The 18,779-nt window shown below is 41.2% G+C and overlaps 4 protein-coding genes across 4 annotated transcripts; 3 read left to right on the forward strand and 1 right to left on the reverse strand.

Moving 5' to 3' along the window:
• Positions 1 to 204: 204 nt before the first annotated feature.
• On the forward strand, positions 205 to 1,592 carry LOC131313410 (uncharacterized protein At4g13230). Its single transcript, XM_058341700.1, has 3 exons — positions 205 to 406; positions 887 to 1,015; positions 1,123 to 1,592. Exons 1-3 carry the CDS (start codon positions 290 to 292, stop codon positions 1,342 to 1,344), a joined length of 468 nt encoding a protein of 155 aa, XP_058197683.1. The 5' UTR covers positions 205 to 289; the 3' UTR covers positions 1,345 to 1,592.
• A 158-nt stretch (positions 1,593 to 1,750) lies between these two features.
• LOC131313409 (LRR receptor-like serine/threonine-protein kinase RGI2) lies at positions 1,751 to 6,065 on the reverse strand. Its single transcript, XM_058341699.1, has 2 exons — positions 3,038 to 6,065; positions 1,751 to 2,544 (listed from the first exon to the last, which is right to left on the reverse strand). The coding sequence occupies exons 1-2, from the start codon at positions 6,033 to 6,035 to the stop codon at positions 2,027 to 2,029; spliced, it is 3,516 nt and encodes a 1,171-aa protein (XP_058197682.1). The 5' UTR covers positions 6,036 to 6,065; the 3' UTR covers positions 1,751 to 2,026.
• Positions 6,066 to 7,785: 1,720 nt separating this feature from the next.
• Positions 7,786 to 10,638, forward strand: LOC131313411 (uncharacterized). Its single transcript, XM_058341701.1, has 4 exons — positions 7,786 to 8,130; positions 9,374 to 9,435; positions 9,511 to 9,615; positions 10,342 to 10,638. The coding sequence occupies exons 1-4, from the start codon at positions 7,911 to 7,913 to the stop codon at positions 10,480 to 10,482; spliced, it is 528 nt and encodes a 175-aa protein (XP_058197684.1). The 5' UTR covers positions 7,786 to 7,910; the 3' UTR covers positions 10,483 to 10,638.
• A 3,819-nt stretch (positions 10,639 to 14,457) lies between these two features.
• Positions 14,458 to 18,589, forward strand: LOC131313412 (putative kinase-like protein TMKL1). The gene is made up of 2 exons (XM_058341702.1): positions 14,458 to 16,395; positions 17,710 to 18,589. Exons 1-2 carry the CDS (start codon positions 14,988 to 14,990, stop codon positions 18,348 to 18,350), a joined length of 2,049 nt encoding a protein of 682 aa, XP_058197685.1. The 5' UTR covers positions 14,458 to 14,987; the 3' UTR covers positions 18,351 to 18,589.
• Positions 18,590 to 18,779: the final 190 nt, after the last annotated feature.

Genomic DNA, 18,779 nt, shown 5'->3' on the forward strand with positions numbered 1-18,779 from the left:
CAAAGTTAAATAGTGTTCGTTGTCTCTTGTTTTTTAAATGGAGCATAAAACATGAATCACGCGAAACAAACGACAAATTGACCTCAAATTAAATACTAGGTCACCCTTGTATCTTCCAAATGGTTAACTTTCTAACCATACGGAAAGGAGAGAATTATGGCATCCTCAACATAACTCCTAAAATGTAGGCCACAGCAAACTACAAATACCTGGGCAAGCAAGAAAGCCCCTTCACAAACAAATCACAGAAAGCACCGAAAACAAGAAAGACAGAAGAAGAAGAAAAAAAATGGCAACCACGACCCTCGCAACCATCCTTACCAAATGCCACCGTGCAGGAGCAACGGTGACCCCGAAACCCTGGAGCCCTGGGGTTCTTGTTTCCATTGCACCGCGCCCTTTTCAGGTGAACTGCACTTCTTACGATGATTTCGGTAATGTTACGTAAACAGAAGAAGTATATGAATTTTACCCAGAATGATGTGCTTTGAGTCATTTTTCATTAAAAAAACAGAGTTCGATCATCAACATAGCCATAAGTTACAGAAAAGAAATTATCGCATGATTTGCATCCTTCGGATGAAAAAAATTTCAATTTACAAAAATCTTTCAGCAATGGCATTTTTGCCGCTGGCTACAATGATTTTGAAAGTGTTATTCTCGAACAACTATACAATATTTGTCTGATGTAATACGTTAGAATTATTTAGCTTCTGTGTTTTATACGGCTTACCCGCAAAAAAACACATCATTATGGTTGATTTTATTATTTCTGTACCCTCCAATTTTCATCCAAAAAAGTCGTTGATTGAAACTTTGTGAGTCAGATCAGTACCGTTTGTCATTGTATATTTTCGTGACTAACAAAACCTATACATATTTATAGGGAAATTTACGCCATGAGGTTACCGTTACACATGCACGTAGGTCTACTGAAGCAGGGAAAGAACATGCCGATGAGGCGGTGAAAGCCGCCAAAGATTTGAAAAATGATGCTTCCTCCACTGCTGAAGACGTGAGAGACATTGCACACTACCAGATTTTGTTTTCCTTAATTTACATTGTTTCATAAATTTTAGGATTTTTCTGACTAATTTTAAAATGTCAACTTCTCGTTTCAAGATGACCCAAAAAACAAAAGACGCGGCCGGGAAGGCAGCAAACACTGCGCAGGACATAACAGAGAAAGCCAAGCAAACCGCTGAAGACGCATGGGGCTCGGTTAAGGATACCACTCAGAAGATCAAAGACAAGGTTGTCGGAAAGGCCGAAGAATCGAAGGAGTCGGTGAAACAGAATTCCGAGAGCGTCAAGCGCAACATGAACATGAAAAACTACAACTAGCTCCTGAAATTTGCAAATCTGCACTGTCTATGTCTTTCACTGTACAAATTTTTTCCTTTTCTTTTTTTTTCTGTTGAAAATAAGACTTGGCCGAGTGGATGAGGCACTCCGTATCCAACATGATGTCCGGATCCAAGTCTCACCATTGCGAGCTAGCTGCAATAACGTTGCTTAATTTTTGTACTTCTTTCTGTACTACCATTTGGAGACAAAAGTCGCGCGGTTTTTTGAACCGAGAACTAGTGATTTTTGATCTGCAACCTAGGACTGATGGTTTTTTTTGGACCGAGGGCTGATGGTTGAAGATTGTAATTCATTCGCCTTGGCAAAAATTTGTATCGTCAATACTTTTTCCGAGTACGTAACATTTCTAGTCTTACAAACAAGGTCAAGTAGAAACTTTCTTGCATCCCAGTAACGCGTTCACTAACCAAACACTAAGATCAATAGCTTTTTAGCCGGTAAAACAAAAAGAATGAGAAGCTACTAAAAACTACCAGGAGAAATCACCAACTTAAATTCGAGTCACGAAAAATCGTTCTTCCTGCTTCCTAAATGTGACATTGACCTCTTTTTACATCGAAAGCCCAACTTGCTTAAAAAAAAAAAAAAAAAAACTTACAGGAGAGGGAAAACCCATTTTATTTCACTAAACTTGCAACTGTTGCACCAAAACAAATCACTATTTGAAACCAACTTTGGCATTGGAGGAGGAAGAATAAAGCAGGGAAGATGCAGAAAAGCTTGAATTATTACTACTTCCCAAGTGCAACCCCTCTATTTTTGTTGATGTCCCACCTCCGCTTGACCTCTGATCATCTCGTCCATCGCCACTTGCTTTGGATTCTCCTTGAAGAATAATTTGATCAACTTTCAGAAACTCCTCTCTCCCATGCCTGATTTCCTCCAGCACCGCAGCCACATCCTTCATGGTTGGCCTGTCATCAGGGGATGAGTTGACACAAAGCAGAGCCACCCCCAGGGTCTGCATCATCTCCTCGATCTCGGATTCGGGCCTAGATCGTAGGCCCGGGTCCAGAACCTCGATTCCACCCTTTTTCTGCCTCACCCAGTCCACAATGTGTAGCCCATCAGGTATTGTCGGGTCGATTGGTTGCTTCCCTGTTAACACTTCTAGTACTACCACACCGTAGCTGTAGACGTCGCTCTTCTCTGTGATCTTCATCATATAGCCATACTCTGCAGATAGCAATATGGAGAAAGAAATCAGATGAAGTGATTGTGAATTTCAAATTTAGCCTTAAAAGAGCAGCCGAATATCAGCTGTGAATTGGGCAGTGTGAATTAGCCACGAATTGACAGGTACTGGAAAAACGGATGATACACAAGCCATTGCAGCACTACGGTCCACTAATATATGTGCAACGCTAGAAAATGATCATGTGAAACGATGTGTGAGGATCCGTTAAGTTGGTAGCTCAATATCGCAAATTTGGTTTCGTGGCAAACTTCTTGAAAAGGAAAACAACACAAACTCAGAAGTCAGAACTGTTCATCACAAAAGGGTCTATGATAATAACATAATGTGCATTGTGAACATTATTTTGTGATTTTTTTTTTTCTGGTAATCGCATTGTTTTCTTTGAAGTAATGGGAAACTTCCATTGTCGTAACACAAAATACAGTCCAAAGACTAGAAACACATGCAACTTTTAAGAAAGTTAGAACTGACCTGGAGCAATGTAGCCATAGGAACCAGCCACAGTACTAGAAGACCTAGCAAAATCACCAGCATCAACAAGCTTGGCAAGCCCAAAATCGGCAATATAAGGCTCAAATTCAAGACCAATGAGAATGTTATTGGCCTTGATATCCCTATGAACGATTGGAGGAACGCAATCATGGTGCAAATAAGCTAACCCTTGTGCTGCTCCCAACACAATTTTATACCTCAACTCCCATTCCAAGCAACTCCCACTCCTTTCATGTAAAAGACTTCCTAAACTCCCATTAGGCATGTAATCATACATAAGCAGCCTTGTGTTTTGGTTCCAACAGCAACCCAAAAACTTCACAATGCGTTTGTGCCGGATGGAGCCGAGGGTCTTCACCTCAGTCGAGAAAGAATCGCGAACTCCTCCGTTGTTTTGGGAGCTGTATTTGGAACCCATTGTTGTTGGCCATAGCTTTTTTACTGCTATGACTTCCCCGGTGTCCATTTCAGCACGGTAGACCATCCCCGAGCATCCCTTTCCGATCACATTGGATTCGACTAGGCATTTCAAAACTTGTTCAACTGAGAAATTCAGCTTCTGGAAAGGACTAATCTGCCAAAGAAACGAATTCCCTCCTCCCATTTCAGAGTCAGTTTCCTCTCCATTAGTCACTCGAGTTCTGAAAAGTACAATTATCCCCACAACCGCCATTGCAACGGTCAAAACAGCGAGTAATGTGACGGCCAATTCTATTCTCCTTGACCGCCTAAGATGACTACTACCTTTCACCGCCCCTGTTCCTCCATTTGAATTGCTCAAGAAACATGAATTTTGGCCCGAAGTACACAGCCCTTCATTCCCTTCTAACTCAGCTGCTGACATTTGTCGAAACAGCTTGTTATCAGGAAGATAACCAGTGAAGTCATTATAGGAGACGTTGAGAGAAACAAGGTTTTCAAGTCCCGAAAGAACCATCAAATCGCCTCCTAACTGGTTGTGAGACAGGTCAAGTGTGGAGAGCTTGTTGAGAGCAGAAATCTGGGTTGGAATCACTCCTGTTAGTTTATTCCAACTCAGATTCAAAGCAATATCAAGACCTTCAATTTGACATAGTTCAACAGGGATGTTGCCCAAGAGCGAATTGCTGCTGAGATCAAGTAACTGGAGACTCAAACACAGTCCAAGTGATGTGGGTATTGGTCCAGAGAAGGAGTTTGTGCTTAAAATGAGCGTATTGAGGGAATTAAGATGACCAAAGATACCGGGTATTTGGCCCTCAAACTTGTTAACTGAGACATCCAATACTTCAAGCTGAGTAAGAGAGGATAGAGTAAGAGGCAAAACGCCTCCAAATGAGTTATTGCTCAAATTCAGCATCTGCAAACCTGAGCAATTCCCGATTTCATTTGGCAAAGAACCAATGAAATTATTGTCAGAGATGTCAAGAAAACTGAGACTATATAGGAACCCAATTTCTTTTGGAACCCCACCACTGATGCTGTTTCCGACGAGCCTAAGCCGAACAAGAGAACTACAGTTACCTATCTCGGGTGGAATCGAGCCGGTGATTTGGTTATAAATCAGAAGCAACTTTGTTAGATTCTGAAGATGAAATAGGCCTGGGGGAATACTACCAGTTATGAAATTGTTAGACAAGTCCATTGATTGGAGACTTTTCAAACCAGAAAATTGTGAAGGAATGTTTCCCTCCAGTTTGTTCTGCCAAGCAAAGAAAACAGTTAATTCTGTTAGCATCCCCAATTCAGGTGGAATGGTACCTGATATCTGATTGGTGTCAAGCTGCAACTGCACAAGTGCAGTGGCATTGGAAAGAACCGGAGGGATTGAACCCGAGATATTGTTGTTACTCAGCATCAACTCCTCAAGCATTGACAAGTTTCCAAACGACTTCGGTATGCTTCCAGAGAGAGAATTCAAAGAAAGATCCATGATCAATAAGCTTCTGCAGTTTCCTAATTCATCAGGAATGGAACCCACAAGATTGTTTTCCCATAACAGCAATTTCTCAAGATTTTCAAGATTACCCAACTGTATAGGAATCGAACCTGAGAGGTTGTTTCCGTACAAATACAAGTCCACGAGCTCAGAACAGTTGCCTATTTCTGGTGGAATTTCGCCCGAAAGCAACGTAGTGTATACTGATAAAGTTTGAAGCTGTTTCAGATTTCCTAGTGAAGTAGGAAGGGACCCAGATACTTTAGTATCAGCTAGTCCAATCACCGTCAAATTCCGGCAGTTTCCGATCTCATCAGGAATGTTTCCAGTAATATCTCTGTTCCCCCCTGCTCGAAAAACTTCCAAATTTAGAAGTTTCCCTATCTCAGTAGGAATTCCCCCATTGATTTGGTTATCAAACAGTAGGAGACTCCTCAAATTTGTGCAGTTACCAATCTCCTGTGGGATTGGTCCAGAAAGCTGGTTGGAATTCACTACAAAATCCTGAAGGCTTTTCAAGAGGCCAATGCTTGTGGGAATGCTGCCAAAAAGATTGTTTGAACTGATATCAATTGAGATTAGTGAAGTGCAGCCACCAATGGAAAGAGGGATGGTGCCGGTGAGATTAGCGCCGGAAATGGTGAGGTTCTGGAGGAATTTGAGAGAGGAAAGATTGGAAGGGAAGGGGAGGCCTATGTCAATGGACTGAATGGTGATTTGGGTTACAAAGTTTTGAGAGGAACAAGTGATGTATGTCCAGTTACAAGGGTTTGGGTCAGATGGGTTCCAGTTTGAGAAGAAGGAATGGGGCAGTGATGAAGGAGAGGTCTGGAGCCATGAGATCAGTGAGGCAACTTCATTGTTCGCAGCACAAGAAGTGGAACATGAAAGGAAGATGAGGAGCAAAAAGATGAGATTTTGGTGGTGGGTATTGGAGGTGAAGAAGTGTTTCCTCGGCATTGGCATTGGTAATGGCATTGGCAACTGGATTGGCCTCAAATCCCAGACCAGTTTTCTGGGTTTTGCATTGGGTCTCACTCTATGCATCTCTTTGTTCATTCCTAAGCTTTCTCCTTCTATTAGTGCTAATTAGTACTATATAGTATTATACAGCTAGTCCTAATCCTAAACTTACTTTTTAGTCAAGCAAGAAAAGAAGAGAGAAAAAAAGAAAAAGAAGAAGGAAAAAAAAGAAAAACATCATAAAAGGATAAAACCCACACCAACTCCACCATTTTCACCTCGGGGTTCTCCTCAGTTTTGAATTATTTTTTTGGTGCAACTCAGTTGTTTTTTTAATTTCCATTGTTTCTAGTACATAATTGAGCAAATAGAGGTAGCAAGTAGCCCAAAAGGGTGAGTCCGGTTAGTTGGTGAATTTGCTTCTTATATATTGATCACGGAGAAAGAAATTTCTTGTAAATCCCTTTGTCCCGACACGTGCGGCCTGCCTCTGACTGGGCCAAAGAGAGAATTAGGCGAGGTCACGTAAGCTAGCCTGAGCAACCTGACTCCATGGAACTAAAACATAAAAAGAGATAAGAGGTAGCATGTGTTCTTGCATTGTTTTCCTCAACGGAGCCTGGGATTGGCTTGTAGTTTACTAGTTGTTATGGAGAATTGGGCTGAGACAATTGATCAACTCTTTCGCTGACGAAGTCAAAAGACACAGGGTTAAACAATGTTAGCAAAGGAGAAAACAAAAGGGTAAAAACTGAACAAAATAGTGGTGCCAAAGAGGGTTAGCCCAGAGTCCTAGGGCGTGACCTTGGGAAGCCCTCACTGGGGAATCAAACCACGTTGTGTGTGGTGTCAAAATTCAAAACCCTAATTATGTAGCCCTAGCCCCATCAAAATTCAAAACCCTAATTAAACAATGTAGCCATGTTGTTCCGAAAGGGTAACGATGATTGTGGTGGCTTCCCGATAACAAAAAGTAAAGAAAGCAATTCGTTTAATATGACGTTTACCTTGGGTTTGGGCTAATGCCAGAATTAAAGATTTTACTGACAACATAATAGTAATTTTTCAATATAAAATCAAATTTTAGTTATCTAACTGAGGTTACTTCGATCAAGTTCACGAATTTATCTTTGGGTTGGCGTTAATGCCACGACTAAGATGCTTTACACAATTTTCAAATTATGTTTATACTGTCAGACTTTGAATTCAGAGAAAATTAAAATGGTCAGATAGCCCAGCCCTAAGTAAAAGTTGGGCCAAAAAACATATCACTGCCCCTTCATTGTTGGACTCTCCTAATCCATCACAAGATTCACAAGAGAAGATGATTTTTATCCATCAAGAAAAACCGCTGGGTTACAAGCCTATAGCCCAGCAGTTACCTCTTGGTACTCCTACAAGGGATGCCACATTTTTGAGTCTCGAGAGAGGCGTTTAGGGGTCAGGTCTATAGACAGCTTGTGAACCCCTTGTAGAATAACTAATTATCTCCTTTGCTTACCTCTAATGATGTATATTACACAATATTGGCCAAAAAAAAATGTTAATTCTAATACGTTCAAGTTATACTTTTCTCAACCCAAATACTGCAATTTTTCCCCAGTTTCAAAATTTATTTTCCAAACCCATTATTCCAAAATATAAATAAATATTAAAATACTGGAGTACGTAATTTTCAGATTTATCTTTAAAACACTCGGATTTTGAATTTAGAAACAAAATTAAATAGTCATTGGGCCCAAAACATAACAATAGACCCAGCAATCAGCATCCCATTTTAGTCATTGGACTCTTATTCCATCAGATGAATTTGAAATACCCAGAAATAATTTGAGCTCAGTAGGCCCAAATCAATACCTTTCTTGACCCAAATACTGCAAATTTCCGCAGAACGAAGTGAACAGAGAGCCAACACCCTCCATCCACCCATTATAGTACAATTCTGGAGTGAAGAAGAAGAAATCAAGATATATGGCTTCTACAGCCACGCTTTGTTATTTTCCCTATAATCCTGCGAAATGTTACAAGCAGCAGCAAACCCCATCCCTGAACCCTCAGTTTCTTTCCTCCAAATCCCTTTCATGTCTGAAGAAGCAATGTTCGCTCTCGACTATCCGACTGCAAAGTCTCAAAACCCACAAATTTCACGCCGTTCCCCGAATCTTCGCCTTACAATCCAATTTCTTGAAAGGTAATTAGCTTCCTTTTTCTCGAAACTTTCTCGGCTTCTTTTTTTGGGTTGAAAATTTCTTGACCTTTTTCTGTCAAGAGTGCTTCTGAATTAGCCCGAATTTGATGGTTGTTTCTTGTAATTTGATCACCAGTGGTGATCTTCACTTGATTTTGTTGATGAATAAAAGATGGAATTGTGGTTTAGTTGTTTTCGAGATTAATTTAGTGCAAAAATGTCTTTAATTTTGTTATGCTGTTGGAATTTTAATAACTGAGTGCGATAGTCTACAGACCATGTTGTTTTGGCAAAGTTGTGGAGAATTTGCCCCCTAATTAGATGGTTCTTTGTAGGTAGCTCGTACTTTGATCACCAATTAGGTAGCTCGTAATTCGATCACCAATTACTGTATTATCGTGTGGTTCATCACTTGTTTATGATCAATAAAAATGGAAACTGGTTCCTTGGGTATTAGATTGGTGAGCCCATTGATAATGCCATTTGGTAATTTTCATCGTAACTGTCTTGGTAAGGAACTCCTTCTTGTTCTAATAGTCTTCCCCTTGGCTACAAACAATGAAGTAGACCGTCACGACACCTACTAGTGGTCTATGGTACTATGCAACGTGTAGCACTAGTCGAACACTGGCAATGTTTTGCAAAAAGTGAAGATTGAGCTTGTCAGAGCTTGCGTGTACAACTCAGGCCCCCATACGATTCCCACTACACATTCTTGACCAGGGCCGGCCCAAGGTATTTGGATGCCCTAAGCCAAGTGATTGAATAGCACCCTACATAAATTTTCTAATATAAAAATAATAACCAGAAATACTTATCTATATATTATTTTCGTTCATACTATTCAACATGGTAAATATTTCGGCCTTAATGGTTTGTGCGGTTGCAATAATATTCAGTGGACTCAGGTTTGAATCACAACAGCTCCAATTTGTGTGACTCGAGAATTTTTTTTTTGCAAAAAGACACTTCAAAAATGTACCCTACCAAAATTTGAACCCAGACATCTTATGTGGAAGGGTAAACACTTTACCACTGAACTACCAAATGAGTTTTTATTATAGTCTCGCACAGAAAATATATATACTTATATATATAGGAAGGGGTGCCCCATTTTTGGCCTAAAATATGGAGGCCCAAGGTGGCGGCCTCTTGGGCCTTGCCCTTTGGCCGGCCCTGTTCTTGACTTAACGCCGCCGTTCAATTTTGCAACCTGTCCTAATTGTTCTTGTGTCCTGTTTTATAGTTGTTCAAACAGTATGGAAGGTGGGGAAGGATGGAATTGAAGCTGGAACCAATCTAGTGCCTGTAAGTTCATCCCCCTTCTCTTTTGCTATATCCCTTGAAGGTTTGTCCGCTTTATAATATACTTCTTCTTGTTAGGATGCCGTTCCTAGACCAGTAGCAAGGATCTCTGTGGCTGTAGTTGCGGTGACCCTCACACTCTTTGTATTCAAGTCACTCCTCTCTACAGCTTTCTTCGTGCTAGTATGTTTATCAATACCTTTCAACTTCTAAGCTTTGAGGATTACCATTCTGCATTATAGCCGCAGTGAATTATTGTTGGGATAAATGCATTATGACTATTGCTTTTATTAGTTTATTTAAGTAGCCAAATTCGTGCAGGAAAAGGGGTATATATGTTTGATGTAGCTTTGATACTCATGTAACATCATTTGGTCCTTAAGTGGAATGGAAACTAGCAAATAGATCAGTTTACCTCTTGAATAGCAAGCATAGTGTCTTCTGTGCAACCGTATTTCATTGGTTTCCAAGGGATTTTCAGCCGATGAAGTCATAAATGCCACAAGTTACTACAGTGGAACGAGAATTTCATTAGGGTTGTGGATAGCAGGCATGCATGCATGGCATGGATGTTGGTATATGGACGAACTGTTGTGTGTAAAGTGCACGAGTAACTGGTGTACCCCTTTATATATCCATTGCATGCCTGCGCAAATAGGAGCTAATAGAAATTCTAAGTCCTTGAGATGCTCTTAATTTAATTCAATAATGTAGGAGGAACAGATTCATCTATTGAAGACTTAAAAACATACTTTCAGATCATTGACAAGGGATTAGAAAATAACAAGTTCAAAATATGTTCGGAATGTAGACCTTGAAGTAAAAAGAAGAAAAGTAATGCCCTAAAAAAGAGACTGTTTGTTCAATAGAAACATGAAGGTGACAAAAACATTCTTTTTCTGGTGACAGTCAATGATGGGGCTCATATACTTGGCATTCATAGCTATGAACAAGGATGATGACTCGAGAGGGGGTGGAGGGCCTGGAGGCACCACTTCTACTGATGACAGTCTAGAAGAGGCAAGAAGAATAATGGAAAAGTACAAGTGAGTAAGGCAAGATTGAGGGGAATGCTTCTCTCTTTCTCTCTGCCTGATGTAATTATACCAATGTCTGGATATAGTCATGGACCATGGTAACCAATTAAACGGGGTCAAACAATTGTCTTTCATCAATTTTCATCAAGATATGGCTTATTGATGAGTACTACTGCTGTTAATTTGAGAAGCTTCTTACTTGGACGTGCATCACATTGCTTTTTGATGCTTCACTGCCTATGCCCTACGAGAAATCTGGGGGACTCTATTTATTTTATTTTCCTTTTTTCAAGTAATTGTTCCTTTGAATAGCTCATGTCATGGGTTCCAAAGTATGAATTCTATTGTAGTATTGCTAACAAATAAATAATTCGATGGGATTAAGTAAATACTTACTCCTCATTAGCGCATTTCATAGCGGCAACCATGATATCAATGTGACCAGTGCACTTAATGCTTCTGTCGACTCCACCATTTGTCATCGCTGCAACAACCTGAGTAAGTCAAGAAATTATTAGAATTGGCCCAAATACACAAAGGCAGAAAATGCATCAGATTAATATGTGACTTGTTGCTGCATGAAAGGGTTTAACATATTCAAAAAAAAAAAAAAAAAAGGGCAAATAAGAATGGAGCTGAGACTTTTATGTAAGTTGTTTGGCAACAAGATTTACCTACATTTGATTGAGACGGGAACCTGTTGAGATGCCACAACTGAGGACGCATATCTTGTCCAATGAGGTAAGTGGATTGATCTTTGCAGGGCAGCCTGAATGAGCAACTGTGTATTTGCTAAATGCGGACGTGCTAACAAAGTGGTTTGTAGGCTTTCAGTTCATTGAAAAACTGGATTTTCCATCGTTAAGCATGGTTCCTCTTTCTGTGTTTATTCTCTGAAGGTAACGCGTATTGCTTTCCTTAGACTTGCAGAGCCCAGTTTAAGTCTGTACAAATTGGCTGCAGAATAATTGATCACACTCAGAAGATTTTGAGCTTGAGATCTAGAAGGGAGGTGTCCTTAATCTGGATCCTAACATCCATGGCCTGAGACGGCACAACCTCACCAGTCAACCATTCATCACCAATCACTTCCCTGCTTCCATGCAACCGCCGCTTCACACCTCCACAGCAAATCACAAAATGCAGCTTAAAAAGAAACCCTTCTGAAGAAAATCCTTCAGTTTATCATATACCGAATTCAAAAAATAACCAGGCCAATGCGAAAAATATACGCACAATACACACAGCGCCTCCATCTATATTCCCAATTCAGGAGTATTGTGCCCATAATAGGAGATGGATTGATCTAGTTCGTTAGCATTGCAGGGAATCACAAGCCCACCATACTTGACATTGACCTGTTTCTTTGCAAGGAGCTATGTGAGAGAACTGTCGCTGACAATGTGTTCAGTTTTAGGCCTATATACATACCTCTACGTACATAGTATATTTCAGATAATCGGACCTTATGATTGTTCAAATTACATGTTTATTAGGCAGTATAATAAGTCCCAAATTTTAGGGTTTGTTAGATATTCATTGTATCATTGCATAAACTGGGTGCCAAATTTTTAATAAGCCTTTTCAAGTGCATGCCAAAGAAACCCGATGGTTTAGCCTAGCGGTCAAGGCTTGAAATTTAGAAGTTTGTTCTCTTTTAAGGTTTCATGACCGAAACATCTCGAGTGCTATCAACTCTTTTAAGGCCGGTCCATATAATGTTTTGCTCTCTGCCTTCAATTGGACCTCCGCAAGTGAACAGTGAAATTAATCCTTCAGAATTAATTGAGAAGCGTGTAAGTTTGTCTGGATATGCATGCCGAAAACCATTGCATGATCACATAGCTAGTGCATCATTACGTTGTTACTTTAATCGACAAAAATTAGAATAGGAAGATTCCCCCTTATGCTGGCGTGAGTTTCCGCCGCGAATTTCATCATGACTTTATCATGATTTGGCTGTCTTTTTTACATAATAATTTCAGAGTGAGATTTCAAAGATTTTGGCCTCGAGAGTCAAGTGTTTTTGTAAGATTCCAAACCTCATAGCGTGAGCGTGAGCCCGCTCTTATTATTCTGCCAGCTTTGCTTTTGGGTTGGTGATCCGTTCCTCTCCTTTCGAAGAACCTCTTGGGTAGGATCCAAATCAACCTGCCTTTTTTATTTTTTGTCTTAGATTTGTCTGCAAAATAAAGAACCGGTGGTTAGCGCTGTCCGACTCCATTCAATCAGATAGCACTCTGATACTTAAGTTAGAATTTGAGAGAGAAGAAATGCATAGTACAATGCTTAAATTAGAAAAATGCGAACCTCAGATTTATCCTTTGGGCCTATAGTAAGTTACTTGCTTTCAAGTAAGTCGGTGCTAAGTATGAGTCCGTGACGTCCCTCGTAACCATCTCGGATAGGTGGCGTCACCTTCTCCGATCGGGCTCCTACCCAGCCTAGACCTAGTCCTACTATTTCTATACAAGTCCATGGACTGGGCTTGTGAGTCCAAGGGCTCCGCTACACAGTTGGACTGTCCAACCCGTCCCAAGAGACGTTTGGCCCAAGAGAGCCCAAGGAATGGGCTACCCATTTTGTTAGGCTCATTTAACTCTCTCGATTCGGCCCGCTACACCTCCTAACCTAAAATGAAAGAAGAAAGAAAACTCTGCCCTTGCTTTCTCCAACAATTCATTCGAGTCCTAGATGTTTAGGACTAGTTCGTTGGATTTTTAGCTCTGGTATTTATGTGTATAAAATAAACTCGTGAATTTAGGGGAAATGATGGTTCACTAGATCAGTTGCTGGAATCCTCTTCATGTGAGTGACAAACATTAAGACCTGAGAAATAAAAGTCCCCTTCTTTTTGGGTATCCATCGATTCACGTAGACCCTATTCGTATGGGGATGGTGTCGAGCAACTTCTATTAAGTGTGAAGTGCGTGCCGAACTGTTAGTTGTTTATTTGAACAATCGACAATTCGGATCTTCATTAAGCAATGAATGAAATAAATTTGTATATACTTTGATTCAATTTCAACTATTTATACTAAAATAAACAGTCGGATAACACTCAACACTTGCTTAGCAGGGATGGTTGGCAGCATCGGGTTGCCGCCCATGGACAATAGATATAGATTGCACCCTTCTTTTCTTTTCTTTTGTTTTCTTTTCCTGACACTTTTGCTTTTGGGTTCTTGGCACGTGGCCCCACCTGAACATACCCGATACAAACCAAGAGCATAGGCCGACACACACTACTTTAAACCTCAGTCGTAGGATCAAACATCCAGGACACGTGGAGGGTTCAGAACCCACCACTTCTAGCTTTATAGCCTGATGAATAGACCACTCCTGCGGATCGGAAAAAAGAATAGACTACTCCTGGTGGCGTCCTGCAAAGCAGCTTCTCTACTAAAGGACGCCTTATGATCAAAAGAAAAAAAAAAGGACGCCTTGCTTTGCAAAAAGCAGAGCATATAAACCCTCTGGAATGCAAGGGGATGCACAACTGACAAGAGAGAGAAATTTCTCCTGAATTTCTTATGATTTGTTTGGTTCTCTTTTGAAAAGTATTTTTAAAAGATTTTTCTTACTTCTAATTTTTTTTTTCATTTGTTACCCCTATTACTTTTTCAAAAAAAATTTTAAAATGTGTTCCAAACAAAGCACTAGTTTTGGATGTGATTACGTGGTTGGTTCGTCTTTGACCGAATTAAAAATACTCCATAATAATTAAAGTGCGTGAAAATTAGTCCAGACATTACTAGAAAAAAAAAAGCCAAGCGTGCAGAACAACCACATATATGTAGTTAACGTACACTCAGTATATGTTATGTCTTCACACTTCCGATTGCCACCACATCACCTGTACTCATTTATCTCTGTATCTATATTTACGTACAATTATATTCGCTGAATGCACAAATGAATTTTATTTTTTTGCAATCTAAAATACTACTGCATGTATAAAATTTCACAAGAAAAATAAACGCACAAAGACATCTTCGATCTGTTGAGGTCTCCCCAAGTGAGAGATTACCACTATCCTAGAGCACAGTTTTTATCGGTATTCATAACCCTTTTCTCGTTACAGGATTACGGCAAAGCCGCATACTTTGCGATTAAAATCCCCACAAATGGAGAGAGAGAGAGAGAGAGAGAGAGAGCTACTAAGAGTAGCACTTTTGAAGCACCACTCGAAGTCGACGGTGCTGCAGCACCAGCACCAATAAATGTAGTACTAGTAAATAATTGCTTCCTCCAAGCCCATTGGTTGTGCAAAGGGGTTTGTGCCGTTGGAAAGATCTTCTCCTTCACAAGGATCCAACGGTGTACATTTAAAGAGTAAGACAAGATAGGAGTACTTACTACCAACGATCTGTTCTTCGCAAACGTACCATGAAATACTAGACCCCATAGATCACTCCCCAGTCAACACTCTGTCAGCTTTCCCAAAAAGAAAGAAAGAAAGAAGAACAAGAAACCAACCTCAAACCTCCTCATCTCTCTCTCTCTCTCATCCATGCCATGGCACTCCCAAACCTCCTCTCTCTCCTCCTCACCTCCCTCATCCTCTCCACCACCTTCCCCACCACTCTCACCCAGTCTTCACCCTCTTCCTCTTCTTCTTCTCCTTCTTCGGACATTGACATTATCTTGACCAAAATCAAACCCGCGCTCCAAGGCCAAGCACCCAACATCCTCCTATCCTCGTGGACGACCTCCACCCCTCTCTGCCAATGGCGCGGCCTCAAGTGGTCTTTCACCAACTCCCTCACCCCGCTCCCCTGCGACCCCTCTCTCTCCTCCTCACAGTTCACCAACCTTTCTCTCTCCAGAGACCCCTCCCTCCGCCTCCTCTCTCTCCAACTCCCTTCCGCCAACCTCTCCGGCTCCCTCCCCAGAGAGCTCGGCCAGCTCTCCTCCCTCCAAAGCCTCTACCTCTCCGTCAACTCCCTCTCCGGGCCCATCCCCCTTGAGCTCGGATACAGCTCTTCCCTCAACGACGTCGATTTGGCCAACAATTTGCTCACCGGAACAATACCCACTTCGATATGGAACCTCTGTGATGGTCTTGTCTCGCTACGACTGCACGGTAACTCTCTATCTGGGTCTTTACCTCAACCTGCATTGCCCAATGCTAGTTGTAGTAATTTAGGGTTCCTTGATTTGGGGCAAAACAAGATTTCTGGGGATTTTCCTGTGTTTGTAACTGGGTTTTTAGGGCTTAAGCTGCTTGATCTTTCTAGTAATATGTTCTATGGTGAGATTCCTGCGAGTTTAAGTGGGTTGAAATTGGAAAGGCTGAATCTTTCTTATAATAATTTTAGTGGGGTTTTGCCTAATTTTGGGGAAATGAGGTTTGTAGCTGAGGCTTTCGAAGGGAATAGTGTTGGGCTTTGTGGGGCCCCTTTGAGGAGCTGTGGGGGAAGTTCCGGGTTGAGCTCGGGCGCGATTGCCGGTATTGTTATTGGGTTGATGACCGGTGTTGTGGTTTTGGCTTCGTTGTTTATCGGGTATGTGCAGGGGAAGAGGAGGAAGAATAGGGATGAAGAAGATGAGGAGGGGTTTGAAGAAGGAGAGGATGAGGAAAATGGCGGAGGTGGAGGAGGAGATGGGAAGCTGGTCTTGTTTCAGGGCGGCGAGCATTTGACGTTGGAGGATGTGTTGAACGCGACGGGTCAGGTGATGGAGAAGACGAGTTACGGGACTATTTATAAGGCGAAACTTGGGGATGGAGGGACTATTGCTCTGAGGTTGTTGAGGGAAGGGAGTTGTAAAGATGGGAGTGTGTGTTTGCCTGTGATAAAGCAGTTGGGACGGGTTCGCCATGAGAATTTGATCCCGTTGAGAGCGTTTTATCAGGGGAAGAGAGGGGAGAAGCTGCTTATCTATGACTATCTTCCTAACAGAACACTCCATGATCTCTTACATGGTAAGCTCAGCTATGCTCCTTTCTTGCTTTGTTCGATTAGTGGATCAATTGCATGCATTGTGATTTTCTTCACCACAGTTTAATTTATTATTGCGAAACTATAACCTGTTGCAATTTCCATGGAAACACATTCAAAAGCATAACCTGCTGTTACTGGAACTTCGAATGTTGTCTTGATTACCTACTGTTACTGGAACTTCGAATGTTGCCTTGAACTTCGAATGTTGCCTTGATTATCTACTGTTACTCGAACTTCGAATTTTGCCTTGATTAATGCATAGGGACACTAGAGCACGCGTATGATTCTGGGCAATCAAGTTACAAAGTAGACAGTGTAAGAAGTTCATTGTGTTCTTAGGAGTGCAATAATGAACTGTTTAAGATCTGCATTGAAGTCATTCAAACTAGATTGAACTATGAAAATGTATGATCGCTTGCCTTGGTTACTTTACTAGCACTCTGATAGGAGTCCACGACTCCGACTCTCCAAGTGACCCATGCAATTGTGAATTTTCACTTGAGAAGTGGCAGGGTTACACTAGAAGGTACTTCTCGTAAAAGCATACTCTCTGTCACCTCTTGGTTGCAATGCTGTAGTTATCTCAGAACAAGTGCCCTCTAAGTCTAATCCAGTTAGATAGACAATTGCAGTAGGCTTTCACTAAAAAATCTGTGTTCATCTTGGCCCAAGTTTTATGTGGATTAGGATATGCTGTAGGCACATTCATGTTTGTGTTAGCCCTTTACAGTCCCTTATGTTACTTAAGCCCTACCTCTGTATGTCTGGGCCTTGCAGCTTGACGAGGCTCACCCTGCTTGGTTAAGGATTATGCTATGCACACCCTAGTCCCTCCTTCACGAAACTTTTAAGCAGATGCTGCGCCTAATTTGACAACGTCACACATTGATCACGTCTCCCAATATTTGGTTCCTTTGACCTCTGATTTTGTCATACCAGCTGGCAGTTGTTGTAGCAGCTTTCTAATTTTGCTTGTTATTTTGCTACCGGGCCGCGTAATGCTGACAAGTTACACCCCACATTCTAACTTAGGTACAGCATCCACGTCATCAATGCAAATACGAAAGTCTGTAAATTTAGGAAAAGCTTGAACAAAGTTGAACATGTATCAACCAGCTGTAAAGAGAATCTTTTTGCTAGAATAGACACCACCCCTTGTTTATGTTTCCTTTTCTTTTTTAATTGACTTGTCTCAAAGGAGTCGAGACTTCATTAGAATGATTCTGCAACTTTGCTAACCATGATGGATTCAAGTTATTCATGTTATTGTTTGTATTTCATGTTGGTTCATCCAGAATCAAGGGTTGGAAAACCTGCTTTGACTTGGGCCAGGCGACACAAGATTGCATTGGGTATAGCCAGAGGACTTGCACATCTCCACACAAGTCTAGAAACGCCTATTACTCATGGGAACGTGAGATCCAAAAACACTCTAGTTGATGATTTTTTCGTGGCCAGGCTTACCGAATTTGGTCTGGACAAATTAATGATCCCAGCTGTTGCCGATGAACTGGTGGCAATTGCAAAAACAGATGGATACAAGGCGCCAGAACTCCAAAAGATGAAAAAGTGCAGTTCCAGGACTGATGTTTACGCATTTGGGATCCTATTACTGGAGATTTTGTTAGGGAAGAAGCCAGGGAAAAATGGGAGGAGCGGCGATTTTGTTGATTTGCCTTCACTCGTGAAGGTGGCGGTTCTGGAGGAGACAACAATGGAGGTTTTCGACGTAGAAGTTTCGAGAGGGATAAAGAATCCAATGGAAGATGGATTAGTTCATGCATTGAAGCTTGCCATGGGCTGTTGTGCGCCGGTGGCGACCGTTAGGCCCACAATGGACGAGGTTGTGAAGCAGTTGGAGGAGAATAGGCCCAGGAACCGGTCTGCTTTGTACAGCCCTGCAGAAACTAGGAGTGGAACCGGTACCCCCTTCTGAGTTGTTCTTCAGGTTGCAAGTTTCGCGAGTTTCTCAGTCTGTCTCTCCTAAAGGAGTGTTTTGATGAACGGTGTTAACTTCTTCCTTTTTGTTGCCCTTTTGATTTAGAGTGAAGTTGTGTTTGGAAGGATGAAATGATTCATAGTTTAGTCTACTTTGCTTATTGAGACATACCTCTCTGCCAAACTGAGAGATGCTCAGGGAATGTTATATTTGATGAAAAGCCTTTTTCTCCTTCATATGTGCTTTACTGTATATCTGCTTTTTGCCAATATAGTATGTTATAAGAGCATCTCCAAACCAATTCTTCATTTTGAAGAATCAAAATATCATTCTTTATTCCAAAAGTGAATTTAAAGAATTTACTATTCACTCTTCCTACTCCAATCACATTTCTCTTTCTCTCTCTCTATCTACATATTCATTTTT

This window comes from Rhododendron vialii, chromosome 13a (genome assembly GCF_030253575.1).
Source record: "Rhododendron vialii isolate Sample 1 chromosome 13a, ASM3025357v1".
NCBI classification, from domain to species: domain Eukaryota; kingdom Viridiplantae; phylum Streptophyta; class Magnoliopsida; order Ericales; family Ericaceae; genus Rhododendron; species Rhododendron vialii.

What these genes read in the sequence shown, in the direction of transcription:
- LOC131313410 (XM_058341700.1), top strand. Translation starts at nt 290, where the DNA reads ATGGCAACCACGACCCTCGCAACCATCCTTACCAAATGCCACCGTGCA. An exon ending in TTGCACCGCGCCCTTTTCAG is followed by an intron (nt 407 to 886) that starts GTGAACTGCACT and finishes ACATATTTATAG; the next exon opens with GGAAATTTACGCCATGAGGT. An exon ending in CTTCCTCCACTGCTGAAGAC is followed by an intron (nt 1,016 to 1,122) that starts GTGAGAGACATT and finishes TCTCGTTTCAAG; the next exon opens with ATGACCCAAAAAACAAAAGA.
- LOC131313409 (XM_058341699.1), bottom strand. Translation starts at nt 6,035, where the DNA reads ATGAACAAAGAGATGCATAGAGTGAGACCCAATGCAAAACCCAGAAAA. An exon ending in CTATGGCTACATTGCTCCAG is followed by an intron (nt 2,545 to 3,037) that starts GTCAGTTCTAAC and finishes TGCTATCTGCAG; the next exon opens with AGTATGGCTATATGATGAAG.
- LOC131313411 (XM_058341701.1), top strand. Translation starts at nt 7,911, where the DNA reads ATGGCTTCTACAGCCACGCTTTGTTATTTTCCCTATAATCCTGCGAAA. An exon ending in ACAATCCAATTTCTTGAAAG is followed by an intron (nt 8,131 to 9,373) that starts GTAATTAGCTTC and finishes CCTGTTTTATAG; the next exon opens with TTGTTCAAACAGTATGGAAG. An exon ending in CTGGAACCAATCTAGTGCCT is followed by an intron (nt 9,436 to 9,510) that starts GTAAGTTCATCC and finishes TCTTCTTGTTAG; the next exon opens with GATGCCGTTCCTAGACCAGT.
- LOC131313412 (XM_058341702.1), top strand. Translation starts at nt 14,988, where the DNA reads ATGGCACTCCCAAACCTCCTCTCTCTCCTCCTCACCTCCCTCATCCTC. An exon ending in ACTCCATGATCTCTTACATG is followed by an intron (nt 16,396 to 17,709) that starts GTAAGCTCAGCT and finishes TGGTTCATCCAG; the next exon opens with AATCAAGGGTTGGAAAACCT.